This window comes from Anomalospiza imberbis, chromosome 10 (genome assembly GCF_031753505.1).
Source record: "Anomalospiza imberbis isolate Cuckoo-Finch-1a 21T00152 chromosome 10, ASM3175350v1, whole genome shotgun sequence".
NCBI lineage: Eukaryota > Metazoa > Chordata > Aves > Passeriformes > Viduidae > Anomalospiza > Anomalospiza imberbis.
Genome location: NC_089690.1, coordinates 11707780 through 11721686, shown reverse-complemented (window position 1 = coordinate 11721686; position 13907 = coordinate 11707780). Strand labels below are relative to the sequence as shown.

Here is a 13907-nt window from a genome sequence, read left to right as displayed (position 1 = left end):
CCGTGTTCCATACATTGCTTTGTGTTCTGTATCCCCACACTGATTATTCAAATTAGCATTGTGAAAGGGTGCATAATTTTCATGGAATACATTAGGTTGGTTTACTTTGACAAAATAAATGTTTAAAATGAGACACACCATGTCCCTCAGATACATCTGATGGAATTAAAAGTTCTAATAAAAACCCAGTTATTTATGCAAGAGGAGCTGCTAATATTTAAGCAATTTTAAAATTAATTATCTGTTGCCCATTTTATGTATGTTCTTGAAGCTGATGGCATTTATTTTCTACCTCCTCTCACTTCAAGAAAAAAAAAATTCCAGAAGCCAAATTCTAATGGCATTTGAATGGGCACCCAGCCAGCTTCCCAGGAGCCAGCACTTGGGACATCTGTTCCTTCTGCCATGCCATTAGAGACGTGCCATCTCAATGTAAGCAAGGGGCCACATTCTCTGGCTACTGGCATTGACATTTGTGAAGAGTTTTCTTCCCACTGGAGTGCATTTTCATGGTGTATGGCCCTGTTTGTGTTCCTCCTGTGATGTATGAACCCCAGCTTGCGGCAGGATCTTTTCCTTCCAGCTCCAGTGATCTTAAATGGCCTTTCAGGGCTCACTGCTGCTGTCAGTGCTTGCACTGCTCTCCCCTGGGCTGAGCAGGGTAATGCCCCTTCATAAGAGCAAGTGGACTTCCTTGTCTGCCCACCTTGTCCTGCTGAACATCTGAGAAGCTTTGGCAAATGGGCAGTACAGAAAGGAGAGGTGAACTGCATTGACCAGGTGGAAACAGCCCAGAGTATCTAGGATATTTTTGGGGCTTTCCAGCCAAAAACACCAAGAGATTTAAGAGGCTTGCATTCCAGCATCCCACTTGGGTTATCTTCAGCGGTACAGAGTCTTGTCAAGTTCTTTCAAACATTTCTAGGAATGAGCTATTCCATAGCCTCTCATAACCTCTCAGGTTCCAGTGCTACACTATTTTCCTTGTAGAGAATTTTCTTCATATCCAGTCCTCATTTCTATTTGAGGCTTTTGTCTAGTGCCTCTTGTCCTTTCATTGTGTTCCTCTGAGAAGAACCTTTACCTTCTTTGAGTTATGCAAATGCAGTTCCCTCTGTTTCTTCTTTTGTTATGTGTTGCACCAGAGCCTCTTGATCATCTCAGCAGCCTTCCTCACTCCCCTCAGGACCTTAATCCTCACCACCTCATGCACTGAGGCTGCTCTGGCCTATTGCATCCTCCATCAGTTCTTTGTTATTCACGTGCAGCATAAATATCTTGCTCAAGAACAAATCACCTGTTATAAATTACTTTAGCTCCTCTGACTTGCTGCTGTTAAAAGCTGAGCATGTGGAGCACACCTTGTATGTGGCAGGTCTTGCCTCACTCTTCCATTTCTGTAGATAACTTAGACCCATAGGGAAACATGCATTCAGAATTTAGCTGATAAATTACTGTAATATAACAGTGACAATATACTCATTCATTTAGGCCAGTCCTAGAAGTAGTAGGGTCAGGTGTAAATACCACTGGTTGAAGATGGTAAGATGTAATGAAAGAAAAGGGGCATAAATATTCAATCTCTTCAAGTGTTTTTCCATTTTGCCCATGAATTAAAAGAGCATGTTGCTTCCATGAAGCTGCAGATGGCATAGAAAATGTGCCGTTTGCAGTAGAGAAACAGTTTTAAAAGCATTTTTTAAATTTTCTCACATCAGCACACCCAGTGTCCAGTTCTATTCTACCACAGCTAGTCCTCTTTCCCATTTTCAAATCTGCTGTTTCAAATGAATCAGATTTTTTTTGAGACAAAAAATGAGACATCTTGCTTTTGAGGTTGATTGAGGGGTTTCCTCCCATTTCTACTTTAAAGCTTATAAGCTTTTAAATCTGTTCTAAATATTAAATACTTATTTGGAAGCATGGTAGTAAAAGGTATCCACTTCTACAAAGGTATTTCTAGATTTGAGTGCAAACATAGCTCTGGGAATTTAGAGAATCTTGATTGACCCAAACTACTGGTTTTTTTTTTTTTTTGATAGAGGAAGATATTTGCTTCCTAAAACTTCTTTTGGCTGGCAGTTACCTCTGTCAGCATTGTGTCCTTATGTGCCTGCCCACTTGCTCCCCTGCATTAGAGGAGGAGATGCTCTGCCATGGTCGTGGATGCAGCAGGGTCCCAGGGAGTTTGGGAACTGGCAGTGGTCCCTCCTACTGTAGCACAGCTCAATAGGATTGTTCCTTTGCTCCCTTTGCATGTAGAGGTGGAAGGAAATTTGGAAACACGTGGGTGCTTCCAAGTGGAACTTCTCAACCACTAATTCTGGGTGTTATCACCTTGCTGCCTAATGAAGGCTTTGAATGGTCTGTCACAGGTTTCCTATGCAAGACAAATTGGCTGTAGGAAATGAATGATGATGCCCATTTTGTTTCATTATTAGCAGTAATATGCTCCATTTTTCAGTAGGAGGAAAAAATAGGGAAGGGGAATTGCTCATAGACTTGTTAATTGCAGAAGGTTTTAGACCTTCGTGGTGGGGAGAAAGGGATAGGCAACACTTCTAATGCTGAATAGTTACTCTGGGATGTGTTTGTCTTGTCTAGGGACAGTACCAGAGTAGCACTGTCCTTGACTCCAGTTATTCACAGACCACTACCCAGCCTGGACTGCATTTTCCATATAGATCTATTGACATTCTCCCCCAAAAACACACATACAGGCACGGGATTTGGTAAGACTTCAGCACGTGCTTTGACGTTTTATGGAATATGGTGCATAAATGCACAAGAAGAGGCTGAGGTGAGGGTTTTTTTCACTAGACTTGAGGTGTCTCAATTTTAGGCAGCTCATTGAGGAGAGTCATCCAGTCCTCCTTGGGAATTAAGTGAAAAAAAATAATATTCATGTGCACTGGAATTTATGGATCCTCTTCTGGAGGCAACCCTGAAGCCAGCACAGCCAAGATACCTGGTAGATGTCCTGAGCAAAGTGGCATTGCATACTCTTGTTTCAGGGCTGTTGTGTAGGAAGAGACCTTGAGTGAAGTATTTCCACTGTGTTTGTGCTTATATTTCTGCCTGACCCGGTGCCCATCTTTCCCTATCTTCAGCTTCCTGCCATGAGCTCTAATTAGCTCTTTGTAAGCTGAAGCACAAGGGATCCTGCAACATCTAAATGCTCTTGTCCTATAAAGCTCAGTAGAAACAAAGCCATGCTAATGCTTCAGTGCACAGTCTATCAGTGCTGATAATAGTCTCCTCTTTGAGCCCATGCTGTTAGAAATGTAGCAAAATCCTGACAGTACATTCATGTATATACTCATGGGAAGAGTCTTTCAATGAGATACAGGGTCTGCTGGTGGGAATCAAGCAATAAAGTAATTAACTGACAGGAAGTGGTTGCAATGCTTTAATCAATAAGACTGCAGTAAAACTGAATAATGAAAGATCTTGTCCTCTTCTGTCCTCTCCAGTGCTGGTCCTGAATGGGGAGCAGTGCTGATGTCCCAGAGTGAAGCACTTTCTCTTCTTGAGTTTCTTCATTCCCTTGACAGCCCAGGATCACATGGGCAAACAAACACAGTCAAGTTAATTTGCATTCTTCTGGCCATGGTCGCTGTCTGTGTACTCCTTTAGCATATGGCAAATGCAGGAAAGTGTGACTAGGCTTAAATGTGTTTCAGGGAGAGCTAAACTGAGTTGTGTTGTTGTGTTTGCCACAGGCAAAGTCTGTATATGTGCAGTTGCCCTGGCTCAGCTGGCCCTCAGAAAGCCATCACGATGCTCCTGCTTGGGAGCACGGATGAGCCCTTGGCATTGCAAAGGCAGTCATCAGACAGACTGATGGGTGTGTTGAGGCATTTGGGAGGCAGCCAAACTCAGTACTTTAAAAAATTTCCTTTCACCATCAGCTCTATGGCTGCAGTCCTTCCCTGTAGCTGGAAGCAGGATGCATGATCCTAGTGCAGTCACTTCTGTGAAGAGGCAGGAGTGGGGTGGGCTGGCCCTGGGGCAAAAGCAGCAGTGGCCATGTGGAGGGATGTGTCCATAACATTTGCTTTTCTTTTCCTTCCACAGCCCTTTTCAATCTAATTCCTGTGGGTCTTCGCGTGGTGGCAATCCAAGGGGTGAAGGCAGGTCTGTACGTTGCCATGAACGCTGAGGGATATCTCTACAGCTCAGTGAGTACTTTGCACTGTTGGGCTCCTGGGGTGCCTTGGTTTTGTAGGTGGGAGGAGGCAGACTGTGCCAGACTTCCAGCTTGTTCTGAAAACAGTCACGTATCAGCAAACCTTTAAAAGTAGGAGCAGGGGGAGCTGCTGTAAGGCCATGCAATATTCACTTAATAGTGTCTCCATGGAGATTCATGGCAGTATTTCCTGACCTGTGAAGATACACTTTCTGTTCCTTTAAGTATGTACTTAATGTAGGTCACGTTGTTGAGGCATTTGTATAGAGTTGGCTGGTCATATTCTGATTTCTCATTTGTGAAATGGCATGGACTCACTGGGATTGCCTCTGAATTGCACCCAGATACCTTATCATGGGTGGTGCCCCAATGGGTCATACTCTGCTTTTGACTGCAGTGTAAATCCACAGCAATACCCTGACTCTCTTAAAAGGGTTCTGGACTATTCTGTTGGCAGAAATTCCTGTATTTGTGTGGTCTTTTTAATGCACATAAAAGATAAGTGCGGCAATTTTTGCCGACTAATTCCCTTATAACTTTCTTAGATGGCATGAAAGGGCATGAGGTTATTCATAAGATTCTCATTTAAAGTAAGTAATTGATTTTCACAGTGAATAATTGATTCGGTGATTTATTAAATATGGCAACCCTTTGCCAGAATTTTTATGCTTCAAATAACTTTGTTCTAGTTCTACATAGTAAAAAGGGATAGTTAATAATACACTTCCATTTCTGTAGTTATGATAGCTTTACAGTGCATAGCCAGATTCTAATCTCATCTGCCTTAGTGTAAATTTACAGTGCAGTGATTCTGCTTTTGTCTGGGCACTGACTTTTGCTTCAGAAGTGCTGTGAGCATGACGATGGGACCACTGAAAGGACAACAGTTTGGGTTGCTCTATGCAATTTTTCCTAACTTTTATCTTCTATCTTTGTTCCTGGTCAGTTTCATACCGCTCACATGATAAGGATTTCCCCTTTTCCCTTGGGATGTAACAAGGCTCTGTCTCCCCAGCAGCTCAGGGTAGGAAGCAAGTGGAGGTGTTAGTATGCCTGGCGAGATAGGTCTCAAAACTGGCTGCTTGTCAAGAAGAGACAGAGATCAGTCTGGATCTCTGTGGATGCCAGACGCTTCCTGTTTTTACATAGCCCAGTAAACATAACTGACTGCTTCTAAATAAATTAAATTGGTTTATTAACAATGAAAACTTCCTCTCTTTGTAAAGGTATCAGAGTCCTAAAGGTAATACCAAGCATGGTGTGGTACTGCATTATTGCATGTGTCCCTCTGGGCACACTGTGGGCCTCAGGACTGATGCTTTGCCCTGTTTGTGCACTGCAGAGCACAGTTCCGGTCCAGTGCTGAGGCTCCTTGTACCATCAGTGTCCTGTAAATGAGGATTGCAGGAAATCAGAGTGTGTCACAGGGCCACAGCCAGCCCACGGGGTCCTCTTGGACCAATGAGTGGTCATCATTTTCTGAACAAGTAGTGCAGAGGAGGGAAGGGTGTGGGTCTTGGGAAAAAGAAGAAATAGAGAGTTGAAAGAATGATGTTTGACAGCTGAGAGACTAGAGGAGATGCAGAGAAAAATTTTCTTTCTCTAGTAGTAGTGAGACATGATGTAAAGGGTGGGAGGGATGCACCAAGAGGTAGTAGACAGCAGGAAGACCATGCTGTCCAGGAAAAACATCTGTTAGTAATTTCAAGTATCCCAGAAGGCACCAGATCACGCATGTATTCAAGTGAGGGTGATTTAATGGGCCTGCTTATTTCCAACAAGTGTGCCTGTCTTGAGTAGGAAGGTTAATCAGAGAAGGCTGATGGGGAAGGATGCACTGTGATGGCCGGTGGTTAATGAAGTGAACCTCATTACATGCCACAGCTTGATGGCATTGAGCTCTGTCTGAGCTAATAAGAGTGAAACTGTTTGTTTTATCAATGTGATCCAAGGTTTCTGCTTGCAGTAAATGTGTGATGCTCTACTTCAGGGTGATGGACCTTTTTGGATACTTTCCTTGTGATGACTGGTGGCTCTTTGTCTGACAGCAGTAAATCAATGAATTCACTGTGCATGGGAGCAAAGCCCAAGGCAGGAAAATAGAAAATTCTTGGATAAAGTGTGTTAGGAGCAGGGAGTGTGGGTCAAGCTCATTGTAAAGGACAAAGGATGAGATCAGGATGCCATTAAAGAACTGCATATGTCTGAAAGGAGCTCAACCTGTTTAGGCAGTCTCTTTTGGATGCTGCAGGTTTCCGTGTGGGGTGAGGATCCCCAGGCCATGCTGCCTAGACCTCATTGCTGACCACACCAAGGGACACATTGTCCCGGGTCTTTGCTTAGCAGACCCTAAACTACAGCTTTGTTCTCTCTGTGTATGTACCTGTTTTTTGGTTTTTTTTTTTTTTCACTAGCCTTTTTTTGGGGATTTCTAAAAAAAAATGGGTCAACATTCCTCACAGATATTGTTCACTCACACAAGCCAATTGATAAATAAATTGCTTGGCTGCCTTCCATGCCGCATGGAAGCCCTATAAGGACTTCTTAGAACACCCCCAAGTCCAGGACTGATTTCAGATAAAATTGTCCAGGGTAATTTTTTTTTTTCTGTTTGTTTGTTTTTGGTTTGGGTTAGGTTTTTTTCCCCCTCCTCTTGAACACCGATTGATGTTGTAACTGAACATGGTATTACTGTGGGTTTGTTTTGGTTTTGTTTTTTGGGGTTTTTGGTGATGTTTAATCTCTTTGTGACAGCTGAGGTCTTGGCTGACATCCTCCGCCCTGGATCAAACCAGAGGCTCTTATCCCTGGTCTTAGGGATGGCTTGTGCCAGCTCCTTCTGAGTTTAGGCCAATGGGCTCTAGAATAAATGGGCTTAGAATAACCAGCCCCTGGAAAAAGTCTTCCTTGTGTTGATTAGCACAAAAGTAGGGCTGAGTAGAGTTCTCTAAAGCCAAAAGTGGTGAGACAGCATTTCCTAGAAACTTGCAAGACCTTCCAATGGCTTGGCCACATCGCTACCTTCAGCAATGAGTTTCCTCATCCCTACCTCATCTGTTCAGGCAGGGATAGTGTCAGGCTGGGTTGCTGGGTTGAAGCCAACCATATATTCCTAGCCAGCTTTAGAGGCCTAAATTTATTAGATGCTAAACCTTCTTTCTTTGGGAAGCAGCTGTCTGGGACTTGTGCATTGTTTACTTACACTAGATACCTGATTGAGTTTCCCCCAGACTAGGTTATTGCTGTCTCTGAGGTCGACATGGGACTTAGGTGATAAGTAGACAAGAAAATCATGCTTTGGTTGGAGACATCATGCTTTGCAGAAAGTGGGATGTAAGCCACTGCTGCATAGCAAGCTTGCAGAGTCATTGGTGTGTTGTGTTTTGATTTCCTGTAATGTACAGCAGCTGTAAATTCCCTGAGGGTGCACAAAGGTTTCAATCAGCACCTGCTCTGGGGAGGGGCTTGACTCTCCTAAAGATCCACTGTTAGCATTTGATGCCAAAGTAAAAATGCACAGAATGAATGAAGGACAGTGGGTATAACTTACAGTGCCTCAGCACTTGGGAAGAACCTGAGACCACTGGCTGGTTGTTGCACAGGATTCAGCAACATGGAATAAAGAGGTCTGTCCTGCTCCAGTGAGTTTACAGTCTAATCCTAATGGGAGAAGACTCAAAACATGTTCTCCTGTCTGTCTGGAGTTTATAGTTCCACCACCAAATCAATTTCCACTCCTGTGTAACTTTGTGAAGTTTCTCCCCTCAGTTCCCAGCTTTCCCTCTATTATTCCTGCAACAACCCACAGGGCATGGGAAAGGGAATGTTTGTGAAGTATTTTGCCAGGGAGGCAAAACTGGTGCTCCTGGAGCAGATCTTTGTCATGGGTCTGTAGGGTCTGCACAGGTCCACCCAATCACTCCAGGTACACTGAGTGCATCTCTCAATATGATGATATGTCTAATTCAGTGGCATTGCAGCTGGGATTAGTTTTGCCCCAAGTGCAAAACACTTCTCTTCTAAAATGTATTGCTCTCAGATATTCCTTGTTGTTTAACTTGGAGTTCTAATTATTTTTGAAATGGCAAGTTGTGATACATAATTTATTGTGAAGACATAGAAAACCCTAGCAGAGACAGAGAATACAGAGGAAAAAAAATGGGTCACTTACAGGAGCTCACTATGGTTTTTCAGTATAAACCTATGAGTTTGAAATGCTGAAATTAGAGCCTGAATCACTTCAAAGATTCCTGCTAATAAGGAAATGATTATGCACAATAAAAAAAAAACCACTAAGCAGCATTGAGAAAACCCCAGTCATGCTAAAAGCTCAGTGTGTCTTTGCATTTTCTTTTCCTCTCCTTTTTTTCTGCTTTACCATTTTGCATAATAAACATGTCTTGAATAATAATGAACAAGCATCTGTGGAAGTATGTATATTAACTGTATTTTTAATCTGCTTGCAATGCTATAACTATTTTGCTACAACTCCTCTAGGGTTGCTTCACTCCTGTTTACATCACTCCAAGGTCAGGGGCTGGAATCAATAATACTGCACTCTCTCCCCAAATTGACTTGCGGTGTTAAACCTGCTCCTGCTAATGCCATTTCTTTTAATTCCTGTTTGATCTCCAGTGGTGCTAGTTGATTTGGTTAGAAGTACAGATAGGCCAGGCAGGCATCCTGCACATTTTGCAAACCTTGTAAGAAAGCACACTTGTTGGGGGGATTCCCTAGTTTACAGGCCTAATTAGGAAGCCAGGTCATTGGAGGGGGAGAGAAATGTCTCAAAGGCAAAGCACAGCAGAAGACCAATGTAATGTGCCTTTAATTTCTCTCCTGAGTTCCTACTCTTCTTCATTGGTTTAAAGGGGCTCACTGAATGAAGGCATTAACTGGGAGATAAAAAGCTCCTCCTGTCCCCTGACTTTTTCATAAGTATAGGAACAAAATGAATATTCAAGGAAGCAGCAGTCCTGAGAAGAGCCAGCCCCTGGGAACAGATTCCTGCCTTGCATCAAATGTTCCTAAAATACAGCTCCTGGCAGGCACCCTGGCCATGCCATCTTTGTAGCATGGAAACTTGTAAATACAACTCTCATTAATAAAGTGAGCCCTTTCCCCTGGTGAGATGCTGCCATCCATGTTGTTCAGCTTGTCAGGTGGAGGAGAGCAGCACCCTGCATTTCTGTGGCTCTTTGGGGGCAGGTTTCTCATCTGGCATCCTGCTGAGGTACCTGTACTCCCTGAACTTCCCAGCACAGCACTGTGGTACAGCTCCCAAAGGGAGAATGGGGCTGTGCCCCTTGAATTCACATCTGGAATGAGTTAGATCAGACTTTGCTGTTCAAGAAAGAGACCTTCAGAGGAAAAAATCAGTAACAGCAGGGCCTGATCCTGCTTTCCTAGCTGCTGTTACCTTGTCTTATATGATAGCAATACAAATTATAAAGGATAAATATGCTTCAGTAAAAATATTCTTCTCTTAGCCTTAGTTTTACAAGATATTTAGGAAAATGCAATTGTCTACCTAACACCAGCTGGAGGAGCAGGGATGGGCCGTTCCCCTTGTGAGCAGTGGTCTGTCAGTGTTGGAATGAATTATGATCTTTTGTTAAAATTTCATTTTGGAAGAAGACTGGGGGAAAATGCTCCAGAGGTGCTGACTCATCTCATTTTGATACTTCCCCAAAGAAACATTACAGATTCCCATTTTAAAAGAACTTTAGAGTGGTTTATATTGCCTTATCATTCCTAATAAAATCAGAACAAAATGTTTAGATTTTGGTGGAGCATTTTAATCCCACATGATTCCCTTGAAATGTGGAGGGAGGGTAAAACACCGTCAGGGAGGTGTTGCTGTAAACTGAAGGCAAGAGTAGAAACCAGAGAGATTGATCAGTGGAGGCTGACATCTCCTGCAGTGTTTGTTTTGCTGATTTCTTTGAGGCCAGAGAGGTCTAGCCCTGGATAAGCAGGGAGGCAAAGCCTTTGGAGCAGGTGCTAAGCAGCAGTAGTTTTGCATAGGGTTTACCCATTTTTGTCCTGTGTGTTGTGTGTGATCAGTTAATCACTGTAGGGGAAATGATGAGGTTAAAGCAGAACAGTCAATGGCAATACAATGTCTGAGTTGGATTTTGGAAGGAAACTCTAACACATGTCTAGATTGAGGACAGGACAGTGTGCAGTGAAGCCCCTGTTTAGCAGAAATTATGTGCAGGTGGAGCATTTATCCCAGCAGGCAAAAACCAAAAGATGACTCTCAAAATGTCCTTCTGGAGAGGTGTTTATAGCAGAAGTCCCTTTTGTTGCCATCCCTTTGCATCTTGCTAGTTGGGGGATGCAGAACTGGCTGGTAACTGAGCTTCTTTCTCCACTACCTGGCTAATATGTGGCTTTTCCTAAAACTCTCTGGCCTGTTTTGCTTGCTTTTAATGCCATTTATCCAGTGTCTATTTTGACAATAAATTATTATCAAATAATTTGTCTATTATCTGTTTTCCAGAAGTGAAACCTAAACAGAACTCCAGGCTATCCTGGGTTACAGTGGTACTATCATTAACATTTTATTTTGTAGTGGAGGGAGGACACATATTGTCCTTCCTGAGTCCAGAACACTGATATGAAAAGAAGCAAGGAAAGTTTTGATTGAGGATATGCTTGACTGAGGTCAGGTGTGTTTTAATTAAATGATTTGGATCTCTTTTCTAATAATACCAAACTCAAATACAGAATGAATAAAACTAGGAAATACTGTGCCTTTGCCAAACAGTGACTAACAGCTCTGGAGGTGAAAGCAGGAGAGAGGCTAAAACATCGAAAGAAAAAACTTTACTGACCGTGCATGTAGTTATAACTGTGAGCCAAGTGATAGAAAACTTCAAAAATGGGGAATATTGAATTGTAATGCTGTTTCTAAGGAAAAGGAAGAGAGACTAAGTCCCTGGGCTATTTCAAGACAGCCTGACTGAAACAATGGGGAATGTAGGGTACTGTAGCAGAAAGGCCTGGATGGAAACCTGAACTAGCCCTGCTTTGCTGTCAAAGGGTAATGTCCTGACTAAGCATCTGCAAAACAAAAATAATTTTACTGAGGTCTCTGGATCACAGGAATTCAGTTCAGGTACTAGAGACTTTTGTTACCATGGATCCCAAGATACAGGGCTGGCTTCTGGTGCAGAAACCTCCTGAAGTTGTTGAAGCAGACGTGCACAGCAGGAGTTAGGAACCTGGCCTGAAATGTGTGTGTGCAATTCAGTGAAGTGCTAGAATTGCACCTTGGTGCTTTTGTGAATCTATGTTCCCTGGTCACCCCTGTTGCAGAGATGCAGGCCATGGGGAACACCAGCCTCTTCCAAATGCTTCTTCTGGCATCTTCCTGAATGAGACTCTCCATGCTGCAAGGAAAACTCCAAATCTACCCATCTTCTGTTGCCGTGCATGCATCCTTGAAAGGGAGCATGGGGTGGCAGGGGTCTGTGTGTGCTGCTGTCCCTGCTGTGATGTGTTGTGAGGTGCTGTGTGGTGACAATGTGCTCGGCTCTGCAGAGCCATAGGATGGCCAGCGGGGCTGTGCCAGGAGCCTGCGAGCTGTGTGCAAGCAGGGAGGAGCTCAGGGGCACCTTGCCAGCAGCATTGCCCAAAGGCAGCCTGGCAGCAGAGCAGGCAGGCAGGACACAGCTCTGTGTCTGCTCCAGGGCCTCCTGAGCCTTGCCTGGTCCTTGCATCTGGCCTCATGGCATCTGAGGTGTGCCAGAGCAGCACTGCAAAGGCTGTGTCCTGTGCATGCTGGTCCTGTGACAGGGCTTGGAGGGCACTGGGAAAGCAGCCTGAAGCAGAGGCAGAGCCTGTCCTGCTCACCCACCACAGCCACTGCCACAGGGACTGACTTTTTAAAAATATGCCCAACCCTCCTGGGAGACTAAAAATGTCAGCCTCGAGGGGAAATGGCTGTGTGTGTCAGATCTGATGGTTGTTTGTTTCTAGGGCATTTAATTGTATTAGTCAACTTGTAAATTTTGAATTAATTAATATCTACTGTAACACTTGGGGTTTTCCATGTATTTTTTTGCCTCTGGAATGGTTCTAGGGTGGGGCCCACAGGGTTTTGGGATGATGCCATCCAACACCATGTGAACAGGCACATTCAGAGGTCCATGGTTCTTCAGGGCAGAAAGATGACACAAGACAGTCATTATTACAATAGAGGCTTTGCTTCCCCCTGGACCTTTTGCAGAGCAGGTCAGTTTAGCAATCATCCCAAACCCTCTGCAGCCAGTTAGTTTAACCAACATTCTGCAGAGCAGATTGTTTCACACATTAACCTTAACGTGAGCTCAAACACATAGAAAGCTCATTCATCCCACCTGCTGGTCCTTCTCCTGCCCTGGAAGTTGTGACAGTGCAGGGTAGCGAGCAGAGCACTGCATGTGCCTGCACATTCCTGTCTGTGCTGTCAGGAATTCTCATCAGCCTGTGGGCTTGGGACCCCTTCAGAGAAGTGTCTGGTGACCCAATGGCCATGGCTGATGGCCACCAGCCCCACACAGTGGTGCAGTGCAGGGGGGAGTAGAGGGTGTAATCATACAGATGCAGGATTATGAGAAATTTGGGATTTTGAGAATTCCAGTACTAAAGTCATGGCCTCTTCTGCATCATGAATAGGAGGAGAAAATCCTCACTTCACTGGAGGCTGAGCCCAGACAGGATGATTCAGAGCAGAGTGTGGACTTGCAACTTGGTCCTTCTTTACCAAACTGAAATGAAACACTCTCTGCTGCACCAGCAGTTGTTTTTAGACTGCTTGCAGGACTGGAGAACCAAGTAATCATAGTTGGACTGGTACCCATTAGGCCCTTTATGGTGTATCATCACCTTTCTGCCTGCAATTAGGTTACATGCTTAATCTTTCGTGACTAATTTAATTTCCTTGTAGCAGTTTTGCTGCTCTTTAGTCACACTTCCCAGCAGCTTCTGCTGCTCACCTTAGTTCTGTCATCCTTTCTCCTGTTCCTTTACCACTTCTTACTCTCACATCCGTGTGTTTTGGACAACATACCCAAACCAGCAGATTTACCTTGGCAGATGCAAACTATGTATTCTTATGCCTGTGGCCTTCTCAACAGCTTTGCTTGATTAACAAAGGAACCTTCTTCACTGCTGATGAATAAGGATTGCATACTTTGTTGTGTGGAGGTTTCTGCTCTTCTGTGGAAAAGCCTGACAAGCCCTGAAATGTTTAAATGATATTAAATTAATCGTTCCTCCGTGAAATCAAGAAATCCCTCATACACACACGTAAGTCGCAGGTTAATACGGTGTTTCGACATCTCAGCCATTGAGAAGGCAGCAAGGAGACTATGAGGTTGCCCTGCCACCTCCACGTACTGATGGTATCTGAGGTGCTGAGGAGCTGTGCTTTTGGAGCAGTGGTAACCTTTCATGCAGCTCTTCCCTACACGTTAGGGGATTGCAGAAAGCTGAAAGTATTTTGGTATTCACAATGTGCTCCCTAATCCTCCAAGTACATACCTATGCTCCAGCCCCATGTTAAAAGCTTTCTGAAAGTGAACAACCTCTTGACATAAATTAGATTTGGCACAATGGTGGTAAGGTTTTGTCTCCTCACCACTTTCCTTCTGAGATGGCTAAAGGATTTCCTTCTCTTTATAAGACACTTCCTTGGTCAGCTGCTGAAGGCTGCGCATCAAATGCATTA

General features: G+C 43.9%; 1 protein-coding gene across 5 annotated transcripts in view; it reads left to right on the top strand.

Annotated features, from left to right (window-relative positions):
• Positions 1-13907, top strand: part of FGF12 (fibroblast growth factor 12) — a 229847-nt gene that overhangs the window by 156361 nt on the left and 59579 nt on the right. For all 5 annotated transcript variants that reach the window (XM_068200689.1, XM_068200688.1, XM_068200687.1 and 2 more), the window contains one exon: positions 4078-4181. In XM_068200689.1, coding sequence (XP_068056790.1) covers positions 4078-4181 — 104 coding nt within the window. The remainder of the gene's footprint in view (positions 1-4077; positions 4182-13907) is intronic.